The sequence below is a fragment of the Kogia breviceps genome, chromosome 16 (genome assembly GCF_026419965.1).
Source record: "Kogia breviceps isolate mKogBre1 chromosome 16, mKogBre1 haplotype 1, whole genome shotgun sequence".
Lineage (NCBI taxonomy): Eukaryota > Metazoa > Chordata > Mammalia > Artiodactyla > Physeteridae > Kogia > Kogia breviceps.
The window spans coordinates 5,580,871-5,603,153 of record NC_081325.1 but is presented as its reverse complement, the minus strand read 5'-3'; the positions used below and the strand labels follow the sequence as shown (position 1 = coordinate 5,603,153).

The following is a 22,283-nucleotide window of genomic DNA, read 5'->3' as shown; positions in this document are numbered from 1 at the left end:
ACAGACATTATCAGTAACGAGTAAAATACAAATTCCTTTTGTACTTTGTAATTTAAATGGGAAAGCGCACCAAGAAATGACCTCATTTGAAAATAAAACAGCCCTCGCTGGCAGTCCACAAGCTTATTTATTTCATCTCTGGCTACTGCTGCCCAGGACACGCTCTGTGCTCTGGACAGATGCACACTTCACCCCGTATGACGTTCCTAGGCTTATTCCTTTCTCTGAGTCCTGGAAGCTGAGGTAAAGCAAATCTGACTTGGTCACACAGCTGAGTAAGTCTGAGCAGGGCGCGGTCTCTCAGAACTTCATTATCCTCATTTGCAGAATGGGGGAAAAGAACACTTAACTCACAAAGCTTCTGTGAGGAGTAATCCTATGTGTAAAATGCTTCACGTGGTACCTGTCACATGGCAGGCATTCGCTGTTACTTTAGGGTCCAGCTGAGATAATAAAGCTAATGACGCAACTTTGAAGAGTGATGCGTGGTTGGCTTTACACAGTGCCTTCTGGCATTTCTGTGACAGTGAAAACATCGTTACAATTCTTGACAGGGGCTTGGAAGAGGTGAATGACTTGACCAAGGCTGACACTGAGTAAGCGGCAGGGCCAAGACCTAGGTCTTCTGACCCCAAGCCCCGTGTTCTTCGGATGCTCCACACCAATCCTCCCCACCCCAAAACCCTTCCGGCCGTGCGGCTTCCTCTCAAGACAGGAGAGTCACGGTTCCCAGCCCTTTGTTTGGTGCTTGATCCCGTAATGGCGTCCACTATTGTACTTCCTTGTGTGTATCCTGACTCCTCAGTTAAATGTAAAGGGAGTTCCTTGAGGGTTCGAGGAGAGCGATTCAGGTCTGTTTCAGTTCTGTTTGGCTACAAGTCCTAACAGACTATCAAACACATACCAGATGCTCAGTAAATATCTAGTGAATTCAACTCTCTTGCTCACTCAAAGAACATTCAGGTTATGAGCAAATTCCTAAGTGAGATGAAGATTGTATTAATTGTTTAGTAACACTTTAGAAAAGGAGCCCCTAACCCTTGCAGAATTAAAAAAAAAAAAAACTTAGTAGAGACTGCTGAATTCAGGCGGACCTTTGAATATTCCAGGCCTTGGGATTATCAATGCGCTAGGTCTCCGTTTCGCTCATTTAAACACTCTAAGCTGATTCATGAGAGGCTAGGAAACATTTGGTCGTGAAATGACTCCAAGTTTAACTTACCTGCTAGAACTAGGTCATACTCTAAGTCTTAAGAAAAAAGTCATATTTCCATTTGGAGAAAACACTAATAATAGCTAACATTTAACGTACGCTTAAAAGCTAGGCATGTGCTAAAAGCTTTACAAATACTAGATTTTAAATCAAGTTTAAGGGGCAATTTACATACAAATCACCAATTTAAAGTGTACAGTTTGATGAGTTTTGAAAAATGTATATATGTGCACGTGTAACCACCACTACAATCAAGATTCTACCAAACTTTCATTTTTATTGTTGAATAATTTATTTCACTGCATGGATATCTCATAATTTTTCTATTCATCTGTTAATAGACATCCATTTGTGGGCTATAATATAAAGGTATTTTGAACATGCATGTACAGACTATTGTGTGGACATGCTTTCATCTCCACTGGGTAAATACCCTAGAGTGTGATTGCAGGGTCATATGGTATGTTTAACTTTATAAGGAACCATCAAATTGTTTCCCAAAATGGCTTTTAATATTCCTACCAGTAATGTATGAGCATCTCAGTTGCCAACACTAGATTTTGTTGGCTTTTTTTTTTCCTTCTATTTGTTTTTTATTAAGGCTGAATTTAAAACCACTAAGGCTCACCTACACAGTCCTGAGGATTTCTGCATTCACTTGCACAGCAAAAATCAAGATACAGAACGGCTGCATCGCTCAGCGAAATGCCCACACGTCCTTTTGCAGTCAATGCCTATCTCACTCTTGCACCCCGGCAACCACTGTTCTGTTTTCCGACCTCATGGTTTTGCCTTTTCCAGAACGTCATATAGGTGGAATCATGTGTATCAAATCAACACACTGTACACTTTAAACTTACATAGTGTTGTATGTCAGTAATATTTCCATTTTAAAAACAAAAACAAAAACATGCCTTTGTGGAGTTTACCTTCTGGGGCGGGGCAAGGAAAGGCAAGAAGCAAGTGTATGTTAGTGACGGCCAGTGCCGTGCAGGAAGATAAAGCCGGGCCAAGGGGACAGGCTGCTGGCTGGTGTGGGGAGACGGGGACAGGCTGCAGTCTTATATCCAGTGCAAGGGGGGAGCCTCTAATAAGGTAAGATCTGAGCGGACCTGGAAGAGGTGAGGGAGGAAGCCGAGAAGCTGGGGAGAGACAGACGCGGATGGGATAGGAGGGGCAGAAGTCTCGAGACCACAAGCGCGCGGCAGGTTCCGGGAACAGCGAGGACAGCGCTGGAGCCGGAGCAAGCAGGTGACGGGGTGGGAAAGACACGGCAGGACACGCGGGCCAGCGAGGGGTCTGGCTGCCACGGATGCGGGGAGAGGAGGAAGGGCAGCAGGGCCGCCCAGGCCGCCGTGACGAAGGAGACAGGTGCGGGGAAGGGGGAGGGGACAGCGGCTGCGAGCCGCTGAAGGAAAAGCCAGGTGTGTGTGGGGGGGGGGGGGTGGCGAGCGCGTGCACGGAGCCAAGGTTTCCCTGTGGCTCAGACAACCGGGAAGGCGGGTTAAGTCTGTAGGACAGCAGGCTGGACGGTGGAGGCAGGAGTCAAGCTTGGATACGTTCGGTCTAGAGAGAATCTGAGTCACGGGTCAGACGTGCCGGGCAGGTCTGGGCTGGGAACCTGGGACCCGGGAGCCAGGGAGCAAGTGTGAAGAGGAGGGGCCTGGGATGGAGTAGGGAGGGGACAGAAAGCAGTCAGGTGTGGATCGGAGGTGCTTCGTGGAGAAGCAGAGCCAGGGAGCAGGCTAGAGAAGCACGGCAGGTGTGGGTGTCTGTCGTCTGTCACAGACGCAGTTAAATACACGAGTCTGCAGCTCAGGGAGCAAAGAGGCTGGACTTGTGAATTCGATGGTCACCAGCAAGACTGGGCAGGGCTGCTCAGCGAATGGGGGTTGATAAAGGAATCAAGAAATCTGAGGACTGTGCCCGAGAAGTTTCCAACACTTCAAGAGGCATTTGTTACTGTGGGTTTTGCTTTTTGAAATTCACGCAGGAGGAGATGGCTGTCAACAGAGCAGTCCTCTCTCCGAGCCACTTAGCTGCTACTGTTTGCTCAAAGCTTTAGACCAGCCTGGGAGCGATCCTCGTGCGTGTCCCTCAGCTACTGCATCAGAACCGACTGGGGACCTCGTCAAAGTCGAGGATTCCATGTTCCACCCCAGCCCTACCGAAACAGCCTCGGGGGCCAGACCCCGAGAAGACAGAAAACTCCAGATGATTCTCACACACACTAAGTTTAAAAGCACTTCATTAAAGGCGGGGAGAAAAAAGCAGAAGACAATCGGAGCGGAAGGGGAAAACAGGTAAGACCGACAGCAGTGACACAGCGGGGGACTCTAGCCAGATCTGGGCATCGAGTGTGGGAACTGGGGCGGGGACCCGCAACGTGGAAACACGGATTCTGCTCCTAAAGATTGCCGTTACCGTCAGGGTCAGGCCACTCACTATCGGAATTCCGCAGTCCTTAGCGTGCTTTAGAATCGTTTTATATGAATGAGTTGAATTTTTAAGAAAAGGAGTATGGTAGTTTCTTAATCTTCTGTATTTTCTGCTGAAGGAGGGAGTAAAAATAATTATTGGGGGGAAAAAAGAGTCAAAGTGGGCTCAGCATATCACGGAATTTGGCATTACTCTAGAAATGGAGAGGCTCCTTATGATTTCTTTCAATTAGAAAGGTGTCTATTTCACATCTTGTATTATAGCACTAAGTGTAACAGAGAAAAGAATCCGTATCTAAACCATAAGTCAGTACTTGATTATGGAGGCAGAAGATATAGATATTATTAAGGAAAACAACTGAAGAGATTTATTTAGAGGCCACCTGTTAAGGCACATTTTAAAATAAAACACCTTTGTGTATATAAAAATACAACTGACTCCATATTTTGATTTATGAAAAATAAATTTATTACATAACACCTTGTTTTTAACAATGTTCAATTTTTTTAAATTCAGAATACTTGTGTCATTCATGTAAAATAGTTTGATACAGTACATTGTATGTTATAGGTTTTCTTTTTCCTCAAAAATTCTAAGGCTCTCCTACTCCTTCTCCTTTGCTGAAGTAAGGGCACCCTAAACAACGTGCGAACAAGTTTTAAAAAAGAAAATGAACTGAACGAAATTTTAGTAGCACTACACCAACCAGCTTTAAAATCAGGACAAAAATATCTGAATTGGATGCCGCACCTTTTTAAGGAAGTTATCATTCATGCTTTTTTCATCTTTAAAGCATGCTCACAAATCAGCAACGCCAACGGGAAAAATAAAACACTGTCTATGACAATCATTTTAGTTTGTTTGCTGAACCAAACAGGTTTATATCAATGACAACATATTTAATTACTATCAATAGCAGCTTTAATACCAGTCAAGTCATAGATTAAAAGTAAAAACAAACTCATAAGTTGGAAATCAATCTTTGGGAGTTTTGAAACCTTCCTGGAAAAACTATGTGGCTTCTTGTACTTTCAAAAAATTCCAAGCAATATTCTTGGTCAAAAAACACTGATTAATGTAGAAAACGAATCAACCCACTGTTAAGACACTAACATGAAAGGTGTACCGAAATCATCTCATTTTGAGTCTTGGTTACTTTGTTAACATATACTGTATGTTTCAAGTACCAGTTAAACTTTTGTGTGTGTGTGTGTGTGCTATTGGTCAGATAATGTTGTTACACTGGAAGAATTCACCACATACAACGACAAATGCTCGCCCCTAGCACGTTTCACAGCTTCAACTGCTACAGACTGTCACTGAAAAAAATGCACTGGTCAGTCTGAACCATGTCAAGTAAACTATGGAAGTAGCAAACCCACAACACAAACTGTGCTAGCACTTTCTTCTCAAGTCTAACTCCAAAAAGGTACAACTTGGAAGCCACTACCCCAATCTGTGAAAAGCGGTGGAACTCGGCTACCGGACATTTGACTACATGGCCGCGCAGTACATTCTCATGGCCCATTCCAGGTTCCCGCCGAGAGCCGCAGGCAGCCCCGCAGCACAGCGACAGTGCATGGACAGTATCCGACGCAGCTCAGTACCGGTGTGTCTGATGAGAGTACTGTGGAGGCTGCTGGGAGGTAGCTGAGTATCCCATGCTGCTCTGTGGCTGTGATGTACTTGGTCCAGGGTTGGGGTAGGCAGCGTGTGGATTGGAACGCTGGAAAAGGAGAGGGAGGGCAGATGTGACTCAGGCGTTCTATGCGCTGGCTGTATGCTGAGCCAGCAAGGCTTATGTGTGTTTGAAATGTCTTCTACTTTACAGCAGTAAGAATTTTCAAAGTCTTGTGCTATGTATTGGCTTTAGAATTAAAATGACAAAACCCCCAAATCTTTTAATATCAGCTTTTCTTTATGAAGGTCAGGAGTATGGCTGGTAAAATAACACTAACCCGAGTCTTACTATTGTGCTGTGCAGTTCATTGTTTTTTTTTTCTATAACAGGAACGCCCTTTTACGCTGTTTTGTATCTACCTGATAAATAATAACTAACTTGCCTGGGATGCTTACTCTTGAACTTAATGATGTGTACATTAAGAAATTCAAAGCTAATCTACATGCTTGTTTCTTCAACAGAAAACTCTCAACACACACGCATGACTGAAGAACAGAAATGAATATGACAAAAAAGGGTACCGCAGAATCATTTCTTCAGCATTAGATATTTTTATGCCCTTTACATTAATGAACCTTACTTTCTGCTACAAGTGATATACAAAACTAAAGTTACAATTATTAAAATGTAGGAAGGGTGGTATTCTCAATTCTAGAAACAGCACAAGGGGCAGAGTTCAGAGTCCTCTAGTTTTGATCTCTTATATTCCTATTCCCACTCCTGCACCTCCCTCTCATACTGTTAGTTCCCCAAGACAAACACTACGAAAGATTAACCATAATTAAATACTTTGTTCTTTCAAAGCTCATGTAATTTGAAATTTTGCCAACCCTAGCAAGAACAACATTTTAAAAAGAGTGGACATGTGAAACTGTAGTCAGAAATGCTATTTGTGAAACCACCCAAGAAAACCACCACAATAATAACTTCAACAGACAGAAGCACAGCAACATGCTCCACCTGCTTCATTTTCATGCTCAGGACGCACCACCTGAGTGTGCAAACAATCCTTGTGCCGAGAGGTGCATTCTTTCCCTCCAGGTGGGGAGGAAAAGGTACTGGAGCAAACGTCAACCCGCAAGACGCCTGTTTGTGAGCTTCCTGGAGGACAATTACTACTCAGGCAGACAATGATTCCCAGGGTTTGGCGGGCTAGACCTCCCGTTAACCATAGCAAAGAGTTCATATCTAGTTCTTGAGGTGCAGTCGCGGGCTCTGGGAGCCATATTAGTTTACTAAGACCTCTTTCTCTATTTTAGTAGGGAAATAACTCTAATTGGTCAAGTTTTCAGTACGCTTCCACACTGAAATCCAGATCGGTTGAGAACAGAATTAGAACCAGCAGGGAGGTGGTACACGATGTTCAAAATGGGTCTGTCTGCAAAGGACCTGACCGTGTCACTTGAGAGGATCCACAAGTGGCATCGGAGCCACCCCCAGCAGATCTGAGTCTGCGTCCTGAGTCTACCTCCAGCTCGTGGGGTGAACGCGGGAAAGGGGTTTAACCTCTAGAGCCTCAGTTTTCTGCAACGGCAATAATGCTGACCTCACAGAGTTGTAACGCTCGGGGGAAATGATGCGTGTTTCATACTTAGTAGAAGAGCTGGCACGTGGTAAGTGCTCAGCAAGCTCTCCCACGAGTACAGTCACCGCCAGCAGTAGCACCAGCACTCAGGAAGTGTGTCCTGTGCACCGTGAACGCTACGAAGAAGTCTAATGATGATGACGACGGTGAGAAAGGGTAAGGGGAGTGGCGCCATGTATGAAAGGCCTGTCAGTCGGGCCGGCCACTGTCCTTGGCTCACGTCCGCTCATGTAATCCCGACCACAGCCTCACGCTGCCCACTATCCACATGCATCCGACAAATGAGGAAACTGAGAACCTCTGAACCACCTACTCAAGGCTGCCCAGAAGGCAGTGGCGGGGCTGGGATTTGGAAGCCTGAGTCCTTAATCACTGTGGTTTCAGAAACGACAGACATCACTTCCTGAGCGCCCACTGTACGCCGGGTGCTGAAGTTCACCACAGCTGTTCCCACGGCAACGGCGGGTTAGGCTTCGCCCGTCTCACGTTACAAATGAGAAACTAAAGCCTTGTCCAAGGTCACAGAGTTAATGAACGGCATAATTTAAGTCTGATCATGTCAGGTCTGGCTGAGCCCCCTCTACTGTGCCACCAAGTACTTTCAATGCCAACAACTCTTCATGCCAACGTGCTTCCCGGGCACGTGAAGGTCGGTACGCATTTCCCAGTGGTCACAAGGCCACATGCAACGCTACATGGCAGGTCAATGCAAAACGGATGGGAAGTACCTGATAGTCTGAGGTCATGACCAGTCCGCCTGAGGTAGTGGTAGGAGGGGCGACTCTCACTTTCTTCAGCGGGGGCCCCTGGGTGTGGCCGCTGTCTTGATTCCCTGGGTGGCCGGTCCCGTTCGTGTGGTTGTTGCCCTGCTGCTGCTGCTGGTGGTTCTTCTCAAGTGGTCCAGCACAAAAACAAAGTTCAGCTCAGGGGGAGAACAAAGCACGTCCAAGCCAGGAAAGGTCAGAGCGGCACCGAGTTAGACGAGAAGCGGCCAAGCACGCTGTGATACTTACTTTGTCCCCTTTGTCATCAGGCTCCTCTTCTGTTAAAAATTCTCGCTTGGGGTAAGGGATTTGACAACCGGCAAAAACGCTGATGATAAGAAAAAAGAAGAGTGATTGCAGGTACACTAAGCAATATTTCAAATGCTGCATTTCAGTGGGTTTTGTTTTCATCTTTTAAGATGGACTCTCTGCCTGCTTATTTGTGATATAAGCACCTTTCATGCCGCTGTGACACAATGAATCTCTTCTTCTAAGCAGTGACGTCACAGCAGGCCAGGGGAGGGCTTTTCATTGTATAAAAATAATCAATAATCATCTGATAGGACTCAGCTTTCTTCTTTGATCCCAGGCTCCTTTTTTATCACCACAACCAAAAGACAGATTCCAGCTGGAATGTCATTATTTTACTCTCCAAACCGCCTTTAAAACGAGAGCATGGAAGCACAAAGATATCTGGGAGTGGAGTCTGCAAGTGGAACATAGCACCGCGACTGCAAGCAGCGAGCCAGCTCAGGGGGTCTGACGGAGTGGCAGCTGTAAAACGCCTGACGACACTTCAGTCACCCGAGCTCATTTTTCCCTTCTCATAAGGATCTCCTTGGGTCCCCGTGTAAGAGCAATGGCAACTTGGAGCTGACAACTAAAAGAAAGCATGCACCAGAAAAGTCTATCGTGCTAGGGAGTTAATAAATTGATCACTTACTCTGATGTAGGAAGTGGGTCTTCTAGGAAATAGGGGTCCTGCATAGCCTGCTCTGAGGTAATTCGCTTTATTGGGTCCATGGTAAGCAACTTCTGAAGCTGAAACCACAAATCATACACACATCACTGCATTACTTCTCTTAGTTTTATACCCTTTGGCACATTTTGGGGAGGCATATGTTTTTGATGAATAACACCAGAATCTGGAGGGTATTTATTCCCCCAAACTAACAAAAAAACATCTCCCAATTGTTCCATTTGATGTAATAATTCACATTTTAGTCATTCTAAGACTCATTATCTCACTTGGTTCTCCTACAAGAAGTAACTAAATTTATGTCTTCTTACTCTAAACCAATGACCTTTTCCCTAAATTGCTATATCCAATTTAAAACGGGACTAAAATTTTTGTATTTTCTGTTAAGGAGAAAACTTATTATAACACAAATAATACACCAGCCACATGTGGCTATTTAGATTTAAATCTAAATGAATTATAACCAAGAAATCAGTTTCTCAGTCATGCCAGCAAGCACACGTGGCTGGAGCTGCCCTACCAGACAGCGTGGCCGTCCAAGTCCTCCTGACAGCGCCGTGCTGGTCTGAATAAATGTGTGCCTGGCACAGAGCTCGTAGAGTGCAGAGGTGTGGCTATGAATTTATTAGTTGAGAGATTCTGAACAAGTTACTCAACCACTTTGTAACCCTATTTCTCAAATGGAGATTAAAAACAGTACCTTTTATCATAAGTTTATTTTCAGAATTAAATGAGTTAATATGTGGAAAGCAATTATAACAGTGCCGGGCACAAAGAAAGCACTATATAAGTGTTAGCCATTATTATTACTATTATTACATAAAGCAATGTCACACTACTGTGAACTCAGTATCTTGCGGCTGAAATATAATTTACTGAAGGCTCTATGAACTAGAGTATTTGATGCTAATATGTGATTTAAGAGATGATTTAAACAGTAGTCTCTGAGCTTGTGATCTCTGATCCTAATGCAGTGTTTTCCAGGCTTTAGAGTATACCAGAGTCACCCCTGGAGCACTTCCTAACAACTCCCAGATGTCTCTGGGGCTGCTAACCTATGACCATACTCTGAAAACCAAGCAACTAGCAGACATGCGGAGACAGTGGGAGATGTGACACAATCAGAGAACAAACAGACAGAACATATTTTTAAATGCAGATGAAATGCTGGGATGCTGAGACTTTAATTTTAATAAGCTGATATTTCAGTGGAAGCACAATTTATTTTGAGATTGAAAGGAAAAGCATGCATTTGCTACTTAAAATACTCAACAGTTTTAATGGAACTGTATTAGAGCTTTCAGATGGAACCACCCAAGATAGGTCACCCTAGTAAAAACAAGCAAGTAAGCTGGAAAGGAAGCCTATCTCTCTACAGTTTTAGTGGTGGTGGTAGCGAGAGTCTCCTCAGACTAGACTCAGTAGCAGTGAATTGGGGGGATGTAAGATAATTCCCCTAAATTCTGACTTTTGTTCTACCACTATTATCATTATTTTGTTAGAATAAATAAGGCCATAACTTTGAAGGACCTAATTTACCTTCCAATTGGGGTACTATCTTCAGTACAGTATAAGAAGCCATGATTTGGATAATAATACACTGTGTGGTAATAATATGGTCAGTTAAGCACTGCTTTTTAAATTTTTGATTAGATATGAAACGTATGATACACAACATGATAAAAAATTACTGAAGAAGATGCAGAAGCAGAAGAGGAGAAGGAGAAGAAAAAGCAGAAATACAAGAAATATTTGCCAAGGGACCTGGTACTGTAATAAAGGAAAGCTTAATCCTTTCAAAGTAAAAAAAATTCCCATTTAATGAACTCATTTAAAAATACTGGGAATAAAGGATTAAAAGAATTTAAAGCCAAGCAAAATATAACCCGCTTCCCCAAATTCCCCCTTTATATTACTTTTTTGAAAACCATAAAACTGAAAACCATTTTTAATTGTTACGATGTAAAAACGGAAAGTTTATTGTAAACAAGTTTAAATTGACAATAGTTGAATATAATGTCACAAATTACCTTGACAGTGCAGATTCATTTAGATTCTAGGTCAAGTCATTTTTCCATTATACACTATCTGTATATTACACATTTCTCATATTCTTCCAGAAAAAGCACATAAAGGTCCCTGAAGGACCTTTCAGAGCCAAGTCGATAACACATAAACTTATAAAGAGGTAATCTGTAAAACTTATTTCTGAAGAGTGGGATTGTTTTCATCTTGATTCTTCTTTGAAATTTTAAAATAACTGATGAAAACCAATAAATGGACTTTTAAAAATGACGTGACAGGCTTGGTACACTGACTCTCTTTAGAAAATCGAATGTAACCAAACATTAAGTCTGTGAATTAATGTTTAGAAAAATTAGTATTAGTTTTTCTAATTAATTAGAAATTCTAATTAATTTTTCTAATTAATTAATGGGTTTAGAAAAACAAGTATTTGATATCTTTACTATACGCACCAACGAGATCTCTGCATTAGTATTACTATTAAAGAACTCTAAGAGTGCTGAGTAACCACAGAAATTACTCAAAAACGCCTCAGGTTGGGCTTAACGGGGGGGGGGGGGGATGCATTAGTACTGTTTAGTACTTTTCCCTAATGCTTACCAAGTGGAATGCTTTACTGTCTGGTTTAACTTTATGTTTTTCCATATACTTGATAAGGCTGCAGTTGGTATACCTGAAAGAGAAATACTATGAAACAGCTATATTAGATATGAGATGAATTATTTTAATGATAACCGACACAGAACATATGTTGAAAATGGCATTCAATCAATTTTATATTTCATTCAGTATTCACACTAGTCACTTCGGAATGGATACTACGGATTAAATGCAAGATAATTTCATGAATAATATACACAGTTTGGCTTTGTTCACATGAATGCTATCTCAACAATTATCTTACATAACATATGGGTCAAGAGTTTAACTCGGCCTTACTAGTTTAAAATAAATACAAATTTTTAAAAATTTGTCACAGGTCTATAAACTCCCTCTCCCAATCCCCTTGATCTTACATTGAGAATCAATGAAATATTCCTTCTTCTCCATTAAAACTTACTTAAATTTACAACCAACCTGGGTGGGTAGGCAGGTGGCTATCAGCAAGGTTTGTTTATTTCAGTCTCTTACTGCTTCAGCTATGACACTTTCCATGGATGCACAGCTTCCAGAAAGTAATAAATATGGAAAGAAATGAACTGACTTTTTCTCATAACCAAATCAGCTGCTAATATGGGATATTCACCTTCTTTCTATCACCATTCAAACATCTTAAGAAATGAAGACTATCATAATGCAAACATATTTATTAGAGTAAATAAGTAAAATTATTTAATAGAATAATCTTGTGTTGAGTATTCTACCATGTTGAGTATTCAATCTTATACTGAGAATTCTAGAAAAGCAAAAATCAATAAAAGGTCTATTTTCTTTCCAACTTACGTATTTCTTCTGAAATCTTTCATTAATGTTGAATGTTCAGGCATCTTTTTTATATCTTCCCAATCTTTATCTGTGAAATACATTGATACAATTTTATATTGTCTAGGTTCCTATTCTCAAGAATTTTAATAAAGGTTACACTTCACTTTTCATTACCTGTCCTATACTTTTAACTTCCATGAAAGCACAGACTTCAAATAAATGGTCAGCTACAGTAAACATCTTAAACATGTAAATGCGATTCCCCATACCTTGTACTGAGTTCAATCTATCTCTTTTTAACTTTATTTTTTGCATGCCTACTTTCTATATGTTTTACTATACTTTACCTCAATTTCTGTAACAACAGAGGAACAAGTTATAAATAAATATTTCTGTTATTTAATAGTTCTATTTCTATTTGTAAAACCACTTTTGTCCCACCAAATTTCTTGGTTAAATCAGCACCCAATCTCCTCAACAATAAATGTACTATCTTCCCCCTCAGTAGCTTTAAGCTGTACTTCTTTTCCTATGGCCCTCCTCACTTTTCCCTCATTAAAATACACTGCTTTATGTGCTCATCAAGGTAAGCAGTAGCAGCTCTTTGAAATGGAACAGAGTAGGATGTAAGTAGCATATTAACAAGTCAGCTGGTGCCTTGGCTAGTTTCCAGCTACTGGATACATTAGGTGGGAAATGCCTCAATCCGTCTTGCTGGCATTAGAGCTACTCAGACACCACAGGCTTTTTAAGAAGCTTGCTGTCACCCTCAGGGCACTTCACTGCGAGCCCACAGGTGCCCGCACTCTACCAGGTAGCTTCACAGCACTTCAGCTTTTAAATGACCTTCAGAGGTTTGCTTTTCTTTCAACTGACTTATAAAAATATTTGCTACCTAACCTCCACAGATATCACATACTGTAAACTCAACACATACTTTAAATTCCTAAATGGCATTTTCTCCTTAACTACTTCCTTGTTCAATATCTCCATTTCTGTCAATTTCTCAAGCTACAAATCCTGAGATAATCTTGTATTCTTTCCTCAATTACATGCTTCCTGCCAAAAATTATACCTTTATTCTTTCTGCTCCATCCAAATCACTTTATACCTGGAGGACTGCTACAGGTAAGCAGCTGGTTTCCTGACTTGAGTTACATTTCTTAAATTGATTTTTACATACCCCTGCCATACTAATCTGTCTAAAACTGAACATAAACCATGTCACGAGTGTTCAAGAACTCATCCTTATCAGCTCAGCCTACCCTAACTGTGGAACCACAAAGTAAGAACCATTTTAGAACCATCACCAGTGGAGGCTGCCCCCAACTCCACCCCTGTAAGCCATGCTCTCTCCCCTGGGGCCTCTGAAATGAAGGGTACATTCAGAGGTGGGAAGAAAAGGCCATTCTCCCCACCTACTCAAACTGCTCCCACTCTCTCAACATCCTCCTTAGAGCAGTTCAATGTCAACTCCAAGAGGGCAACAGTCATGTCTGTTGTATGGACAATATTTCATGTTTAACACAGTGCCTGAAACATGGCAGGTGCTCAATAAATAACTATTTAGTGAATAAATGAAATTCCCATCACAACAAAGCAATCTCTGTAGAAATGTCAGTCAATTTTGGAGAAAGGTAGTTATTCTGCATTTACTGATAATCAACAGTTACAAGGGATGTGGAATTATAACTCCCAGATATTTCTGTATTAGTTTTGAGTTACTGACCTAAGAAAAATTCATAAAAAGAAACAACTTCTAATAAGTACTTGACTAGCCAGAACTATGTAGAGGTTTTAAACAAATTTTCTTTATTCTGGACCTCTCTGGGCAGCATTTCTGGCGAGTGAAGAATGGCTGTCTTATGGCACAAGGGACCGGGATGCAGCTAGAGACCTAAAGCCTGTGACGGGACACCCAACAGCTCCCTCCCTGCTGCAATCAGTGCCCGCACAGCCGGCCGCTGTGCAGTGTGAGCCCTTCACACACACCCTCACTGTTTTAACTTCAAAGAATGTTCTTACTGACAAGAGTTATACAGCAAAAAATGCTATTATTCAATACAATGTACTGCACAGTGCCCTAAACAGAAACACTGTTCAAAATTTGTAATCAAATACCAAGTAATGACATTATTATATATACTGCCAGACAAAAATATATACTACTGAATTTTATTTCATCTCCAATGGTGAGAACTAAAGGCACCTTTTAAATACAGATATTGCAATCATTTTAAATATGAAACAAAACAAAACCAAAAACCAAAATGAAACAAAAATACACCCCGCAAATTCAAGAAACCCCTAAATATTTTATGCTAATATGTGAACTCTACAAATTTTGCTATTTCTATGGGTCTTTGATTAATGCAAGTCATCAACACAGAGAATTGAGTAAGAGTAGCTTTCATCAGCTAAAAATATACACCTTTCCAATGAAGATATCTAAGTTCAAACAACAGTGATTTAAAAACAAAAACAAAAACATAATGTGTACCTGCAGGAAATCCCATTACATTGAATATTCTGTCCAGCTGGTCATGGTGATAAGGATTACTAGTTTTGATGTCCTCTTGTCGACAGTGAAATATTGGTTCTGACGTTAGTAGTTCTGCAAATATACACCCTATAGCCCAAATATCTTTAAAACAAAAAGAAAGAAAAAAAAGGAAAAGAAAAGAAAAAAAAGGAAAGGAGAAAAGAAAAAGAAAGGAGGAAAATAAAGTGGTTCTTTCCAAAAGAAAATGCATTTTTATGTTGGCAGGGAGTGTTTTTTAGCTCTTTTTCTCCCCTAATAAGCCATATTAATTCCTAGCAATTATAAATGTCAAGGAATATCGTCTGTACATACATATTCCCACCCCACACACCCCAGTGTTTCATTCCCTGTTAAACCTCCATCCCACCCAGTGGTTTCAGTCCAAGTTTAATCAAATTTATTACCTAAAAATTTTGGTGAGTTTAAGTGCTTCAAACATTACCTTATCTGTGAAATACATACAAAGCTGCAGATGGAACATGGGAACCATAAACAAATAAAGCGAAACAAAAAAATAAACAAACAGAAAACCCAAACAGCCCGTGAAATTGTGCATACTTGCCAAAAACAATCAGCACCATATTTTGACGTAAAAAGTATTTTTTATTACTATCTAGTTTATGTACTTATTAATTTGTGAAGCTTAACAATTATCCTGCCGTGTTAGCACTAGTTAGCAAGGTACTGTTCCAACAAGAAAAAGACAATGCCTAGTAGCCTCAAATATTCTAGTGAAACAGCATTTATACTGCAAGAGCTTTCTGCTCAAGTGTTTCTCCATGCTATAGCAGAGTCAGACTTTGCAAGTTTAAGTGTTTTATAAAGACAAGAAAATATGGGACAAAATGCTACCTTTAAATAGGCACAGAGGTGACAAATTCATAAGAATTATTTAAAAGCCAGGCAAATGGATTCCTCTTTATACAACAAATTTCCTTCACTCACTTTAAGATACAGGCTAACTTTCATTCTTATTAAATTCTTACTAAGAGAACGATTAGCAGTGGAAAGATACATATGCCAACCTGGAATGTGGAGCTGAAAGCACTCCATCGCTACCCAACTAACCCCTAACCCGCACCCGGCCACGGCAGCTTCCCTACACTCTGCACAATGCTGTGCACACAGCGGGCACTCAATAAGTGGTTTCTCACTGACATAACCAATTCCTGTGGTAAACATAAATAACTATAAAAGGACAAAGTAAAACCACTATTTTATTAAGGCCGATTATGCAGGTCTGTTAATAATGGTCACTTAAATAGAAAGTGGGAAAAAATGTTAATTTATAAATAACTGAAAATTCCTAAAATCTAAAACTGGAATATAGATATTTAATTTAGTGTAAAATCATCACACTTACATTTCAAAGTAACAAGTTAAACACCTATTTACTTTAAGATGACAAACGAGAGCACAAGCAAGTGATTTTTAAAATGACACTGTCTGCCCATCAGTTTCCTCGCCCATCAGAGAATCAAGTCTGGCCAACACCGCCAATACCGAAACGTCTCATCAAGAAATAAAAGCCAAGCTATTTTTGTTTTACCGTCAGAGAGTAAGCAGGAAAATTAATTATTTTGTGATTATTCTTTTTACATGGTTATCCCATAGGAAGCTGACCTTCGATCATCTCAATCCAAGGGAAGATAGGCAAGCTGAGTGGGGTCACCAAGAGGGCCGGGGGGTCAGTCTGCATCTGTAAAACGCTACTCATAGCACCCAAGATACACTGCAACAACTCAGCCTGGTTATGAAAACTCGAACAAAAAAATGAGACATGTAAAGGAAGATGAGAGGTAAGTAAACAGTTTAGCTATCCTATGCTGCTTTAAAAAAATAGTCAGGAAAGTAGGAAAATTACTTTACTGAACCTTGCATAACTTTACCCTAAATAACCTCTCTCTTCCTATCTTTTCAATTATCTTTCACCTTCTATCAATTTCACCATCCTTCCCTTCTTCAAATCCAGACATTAATCACGAATTTGAGTTAGCTGATCAGGCTACTACTTCAGATAAATTTCTAAATCTTTGTAAACAAGTCTCTCCTACCTTGCCTATTTTTTCAGATTGTGCCATGGGAAAGTCCCTTCCTGCTCCCCTACCTGTCAAACTCCTTCTAGAAAGACTTTCCAAATTAAAAACATACAAATCCCATCTACTTCTCAAAGTATGTGATATTCATGTGTAGCTACTGAGCTAACCAGGCAAAGTGGACCGCAACTGGGGGCTACACAGAACCAAATGGGGGGAGGAAAGGTGTTAAATTTGTTCTAATCAACAGGTGTACTAACAGCCTCTATCTCAATGAAAGAGAAAATTCTCATCCTCCCGGTTTTATTGAAGTTCAGACTGTAGTAACACTTTTAAGACTGCCCTAGTTGACTATTAAAGAGTGATACCCCTCTTTCAGCCTTCTCCACAAGGTCAATCAGACAAAACCCCCAACACTCAAAACTGAATTACACTTTGTCCCCAGGAGTACAGTGTTGACTGAGCTATCACTTTCTCTCTTGGGTTTAATGACTCGGCTTGCAGTTCCATACAATGGAGTGAATGAGCACCGCACTAAGATCTATTCCCCACGAGGCTGGGAACACGCTGGCTGATGTGCTCAGATTTCCCCGATGCTCTCTTGCTTCTTCTTAGCACCTTCAGTCTAACATAACCCCCCACGCTCCACTGGCAGATTTAACCGTTCTAAAGGAGACCACTAAAATGAACGTATGACATATCCAGCAAATAAAAGGTAAATTCAACCACAAAGGTCCTTCTACCTGCTGAGCCTACTACAACTACCAGACAGGCAAGTCAAAACGCTAGGCAAGTGCCTTCAGGGTGGTGGTGGGGATCTGCTGGGTGCTTTACTGCACCCGTAGGCTACCCACCTGTGGAGCGGGAAGAAATGAACGGTGTGAGAGAGACTGGAAGCAAGGAAGAAGTTTCATTTTCTACTCCTGGCTTCTATTTTTTAAAATTTATACTAAAAATGGCTTATATATGATTTCTGTCTCTCTCTCAAACAAAAAAGCAATTTGTAAGATATCTACATTATCACTTTTTTGAGCAAACATTTTGATAGAAGAAAGCATTTTCCAGGATTGCTCTGGGCCGGGCCAGGCATTATGCGGAGGGACTGGGACTGACCTTGGTCTCAAGTCATCTGCCCTCAAGTCAGTTCCCTCTGCTCTCACTGCCTCAGAAGGCAGTGGTTTCTATCCAATGTCACAGAACTTTCAGAGCTGAAGGGGATCTAAGAGATGATTTAGGCTAAATTCTCATCTTCAAAATATGAGGCCATAAAGGACTAAACGCCTTGCCTAAACACCGTCCCCCTCCCCGAGTGGCAGAGCTAAGGCTACAAGTCAGAGCGCTAGTCTTGGTTACTTCCGTTGTTCAAAGATAGCAACATAGTTTACGCACACAGTCATACTGTTTTCTCAACTGGATGGAGATCCCTTAAGGGTGAACGACATAATTTGCGTTCATTTTGGTTTCTCTTAAGTTTTAAAAAGTCTAACAGTTATCCAATAAATTTTGAGGTTGATGAGAAGGAGGAAGGCCTTCTCTTTGCTAAATTATAAAGCCATTTGAACAAAGGAATCTATCGAACAGCTGGTAGTCTAGCTTTGTGACAAACAGCCCTGACCTAAAACTGCTAGACTGCAGACCGTCCTGGTGAATAACAGCTTATACAACTCTCAATGCTCACAATAGAATATACATTTCTTAAGAGAAAAGAAAAAAGTAATAACTGATGAGCCAGAGTCATAAACCTATTGTTAGTTTATTTTTTACGCAATTTAAATCAATTCAGTGTTGAGTTTTCTGTTAACAGCAGCTGAGGTTAGGTAATTATTTCCTTATTTGTATAGCCTCTTAATATGCCTTACCAAGAGTAACACTGCTTTTAAATATTCATTTTCTAGGTGGAAAAAATACCTATGTGTCATATTAGTTTTCATGCTTAACCATTTAGAATACCTTTGTAAAAAAGATAACCAAATGTGTGCTTAGGTAGTAATATACATTCAAAAACAGGGCTAGCTTCAATAACTTTTATTTTTCTTCCTAACTGACTTTAAAAAAAATAAATATTTTGGAATAATTTTAGATTGTAGAAAAGTTGCAACAGTATAGTACAGAAAAGTCTTGTATCTGACTAATAATCTACCTTTATTTTTCTATACAATAAAATGTGATCTCAAGGCAGGTATAAAGATTAATGAACATAAAAGATTTTGTGAAAAAAGACATGCTGGGTTCAAGATTAATATGGGGGAATGATTACAAGTATTTCTCCTTTCCTCTTCTATTTTTTTTTGCGGTACGGGGGTCTCTCACTGTCGTGGCCTCTCCCGTTGCGGAGCACAGGCTCCGGACGCGCAGGCTCAGCTGCCATGGCTCACGGGCCCAGCCGCTTCGCGGCACGTGGGATCCTCCCGGACCGGGGTACGAACCTGTGTCCCCTGCATCGGCAGGCGGACTCTCAACCACTGCGCCACCAGGGAAGCCCTCTCCTTTCCTCTTCTTGCGTATATATTGAAATGACAGCAAAGGAATAAAGGTCCGAATGCACAGTAACAGAGAAAACCGGAGGAGATCATCAGGGACGAGACCCATTCACTCACTCAGCAGAGTACTCAGCTCTCACCATGCAGGCAATGGCCTCCAGTGGTGAACAGCTGGTCTAGGCTTACCCATGTAGGGGATTTCAGACAGAAAGACGGAAGTGTGATGGGTAAGGCTGACGGTGTGACCAAGGAAGTTCTCTTTGAAGAGGGAGTATTTTGACTAAGATACGGATGAAAAGAGACTGGACATATGCAGACCTGATCTAGCAGAGATACAAATAAAAACAATTCTGCAAACAGTTCAGAGAAGGCCCCAGCCCACAGTATTACTGCTGAGTGGGAGAAGCAGACTTGCCCCGCACAGCTCTGGGGAGATTCTGTGCTTGGAGAATCAGCTACAAAGTCTGTATTCTGAACACTTGATCCCTCCCCACCCCCTACTGCCCTGGGGCTACCAGGTACACAAAGCTTGGGCCAAAAGTTGGAGATTCTTCCCTTAAAGAATGTGAACGTCCTCAGTGCAAAGACTTGTGCATACTGGCATTTAGGATTCCCCAGTTAATGGTAGTTCTCTGCTGGATCAGCCTGAAGTAAAGCCTGCCAATCCATGAGCCCTCTGATCCATGTACACTAAGTTCCCAAGCAGCTTTTTGTAACCTGATTCTCAGATGCAAAGAGACATCAAGGGTCAAAAAACAGTTCAAGAACACCAGCCACATGAAAGGGAGAGACCAAGACATATCAGTAAAAAAAGTGACTACAAAGAAAACACAGATAACTATTCCAGAAATATAGCAAATTACAAACAATGAAAAAGCATCTTTATCACTGTCCTCACACGTATTTAAGAAGCTTTTTTTCCCATAAAGCAATACAATATGTTAAAAAAAAAAGAATAATCAGAGAATAAGAAGGGGTTCTTAGAAATAAAAAAGGCAGAAAAGCATGAGAAGAAAAGTGGTATAAAGGATCGATCCAAGAAATCCAACATCTGCCTATACTCAGTTCAGGAAAGAGAAATAAAAATACAGAGGAGGCAATCAAGACTAGCTCAAGAGGATTTCCCACAGACGTGGGACATAAACTTAGAACTGAATGTGCCTACCAAGTAGCCAGCACACCACTGTGAAATACAAGGGTGAGAAATCCTATTTGTTTTCAGAAAGGACAAAACCCCAGGTAATTCACCACTGAATGAGGACAAGATCAATGTGAGACTCTCCATTAGTAACACTGATGCTAGAAGACAATGGATGAGCATCATCAAATTCTGAGGGAAAATCATTTTGTGCCTGCAATTTTAACCCCTAACAAACTGGAAAGTATCATGAAGGCATTTTTTTCCAGAAATACAAGAACTAGAAAATTTACCTCTAAGACAGGTTACTTAAATATATGCTGTAGCAAAGAAAGGGATGAAATAATGAAATCCAGAAAGAAACAGATCCCACCCAGAGGAATAAAAAAAGGAAAAACTGGGATGAAAACCAATCCAGAATAGAGCGAAATATAGAAGACTTGTGGGTGGAGTTATCCAAAAAGATAAAATAGGTTTAACACCATCCTGGAGAACATAGAACAAGTTAAGTAAGCAATAAAAGCACACAAAAAGGGAAAAAAGAAAGGCAAAACACATAAGAAAAAACTACATGATGATAACATTCTACCAAAGAAAATGAAGCGGAATAAAGATGTCATTAATGGAAAAGTTGTGATAAAAGGATTGTGGTAGTTGAGCATCAAATCCATTACAATATGTAGCCTAAGTATAAACAACAGTGGGCATTATGGTTTGCAAACAGAAAATAAATGCTGTAAACATCACCAAAGTGGTAATAATAACGATGACAATGGTATTATAAACTGAGAGGTTGGTGGAGGGAAGAAGTAAAAGAGCGCTAATTTCCTCATTCTTCAAAATAGGGAGATAATCAATACTATCAAAAATTGAAAAGTGAATTAAGATGTTCTAAACACCTACTTATTTTCATAATCTTTTTTCCTTAATTTTAAGGGGATCTTTTAGGAGCTAGTATTTCTTTTGGTGAAAGAAACATTTGTATGAAGTTCAATGATTAAGAAATTTTACTGTATTTATTTCTCTTTTCAAGTAAAATTAAAATACTTTTTACTTAGAATTCATAGTATAGTCCCATATAGTTAAAAACTTTTTTAGCATCTATTTATCTATCAGAAAGGGATGTCTGGAATGGTACACCCCTAATGCTAATGATGGTATTTCTAGAGAGAAGAATTTTATGTTGATTTTTGCTCTTACTTTTATAGTTTTCTATATTACTTGATTTAAAAATATATAGAAATATGTATACTTTACAACAACAAAGTCACTTTTAAAATGTCATGGAATTTTAATTAGTTCTACTCACCAATAGCTTTGGTATAATGTCTTGCTCCAAGAAGTAATTCTGGGGCTCGGTACCAGAATGTTACGACTACTGGATCCAAATCTGCTAAAGGCTTCAAAGGTGAATTAAATAATCGGGCAAAGCCCATATCAGCTGTAAAAAAATAAGAGCAATGTTAAGGACACAGATTTTTACAAATTTTATTGATTACTCTAATTTTACTATTATTATTTAGTAAGATACGAAAAATGTGAATTCTGGGGGGAGAAAACCAACAAAACCAACACAACATCTTACCCCTTTCAGAAGTCTAAATATAAAACAAGTCTGAGATCTTCATTCATTGCCAACTACTGTCACTCACTCTTCCACTGGGTTACAGACACACCCTGCTGCCAGAGGTCAAGGGTGACCCTACCCCTCTGGGCAGATTTCTTTCCATCTGTCTTACCACCATTGGGACAGGGCTGTGAAGCTGCATTCCCATTATTTTTATTGGTCACAAGCACCAAGAAACTAGATCAGTTAGGGTGAGGCTTTCCATTATTTGCATCAATAAGCATGTTCACTGGTATAATCAGAAGCTGACTGTATAGTATAATAATACCACTATTTCCCCCCATTTGTCTGGGTGGAGTTTTTTCTTTAAAGAATCATGTTTGTTTTTTAAGCTGGAAAAGACTTTAAA

The 22,283-nt window shown here is 40.4% G+C and overlaps 1 protein-coding gene across 3 annotated transcripts in view; it reads right to left on the bottom strand.

The window, feature by feature from the left end:
* Positions 1-22,283, bottom strand: part of CDK8 (cyclin dependent kinase 8) — a 176,960-nt gene that overhangs the window by 75,096 nt on the left and 79,581 nt on the right. The window contains exons 6-13 of one of the 3 annotated variants that reach the window (XM_059042102.2): positions 21,617-21,748; positions 14,612-14,755; positions 12,130-12,199; positions 11,287-11,359; positions 8,626-8,723; positions 7,932-8,010; positions 7,647-7,808; positions 4,097-5,378 (exon numbers count right to left, since the gene is read on the bottom strand). In XM_059042102.2, coding sequence (XP_058898085.1) covers positions 5,253-5,378; positions 7,647-7,808; positions 7,932-8,010; positions 8,626-8,723; positions 11,287-11,359; positions 12,130-12,199; positions 14,612-14,755; positions 21,617-21,748 — 884 coding nt within the window. In that variant the 3' untranslated portion in view covers positions 4,097-5,252. Of the gene's footprint in view, positions 1-4,096; positions 5,379-7,646; positions 7,809-7,931; positions 8,011-8,625; positions 8,724-11,286; positions 11,360-12,129; positions 12,200-14,611; positions 14,756-21,616; positions 21,749-22,283 lie in introns of those variants that run through there. The other 2 variants (XM_059042103.2, XM_067016833.1) reach the window with 2 other exon arrangements.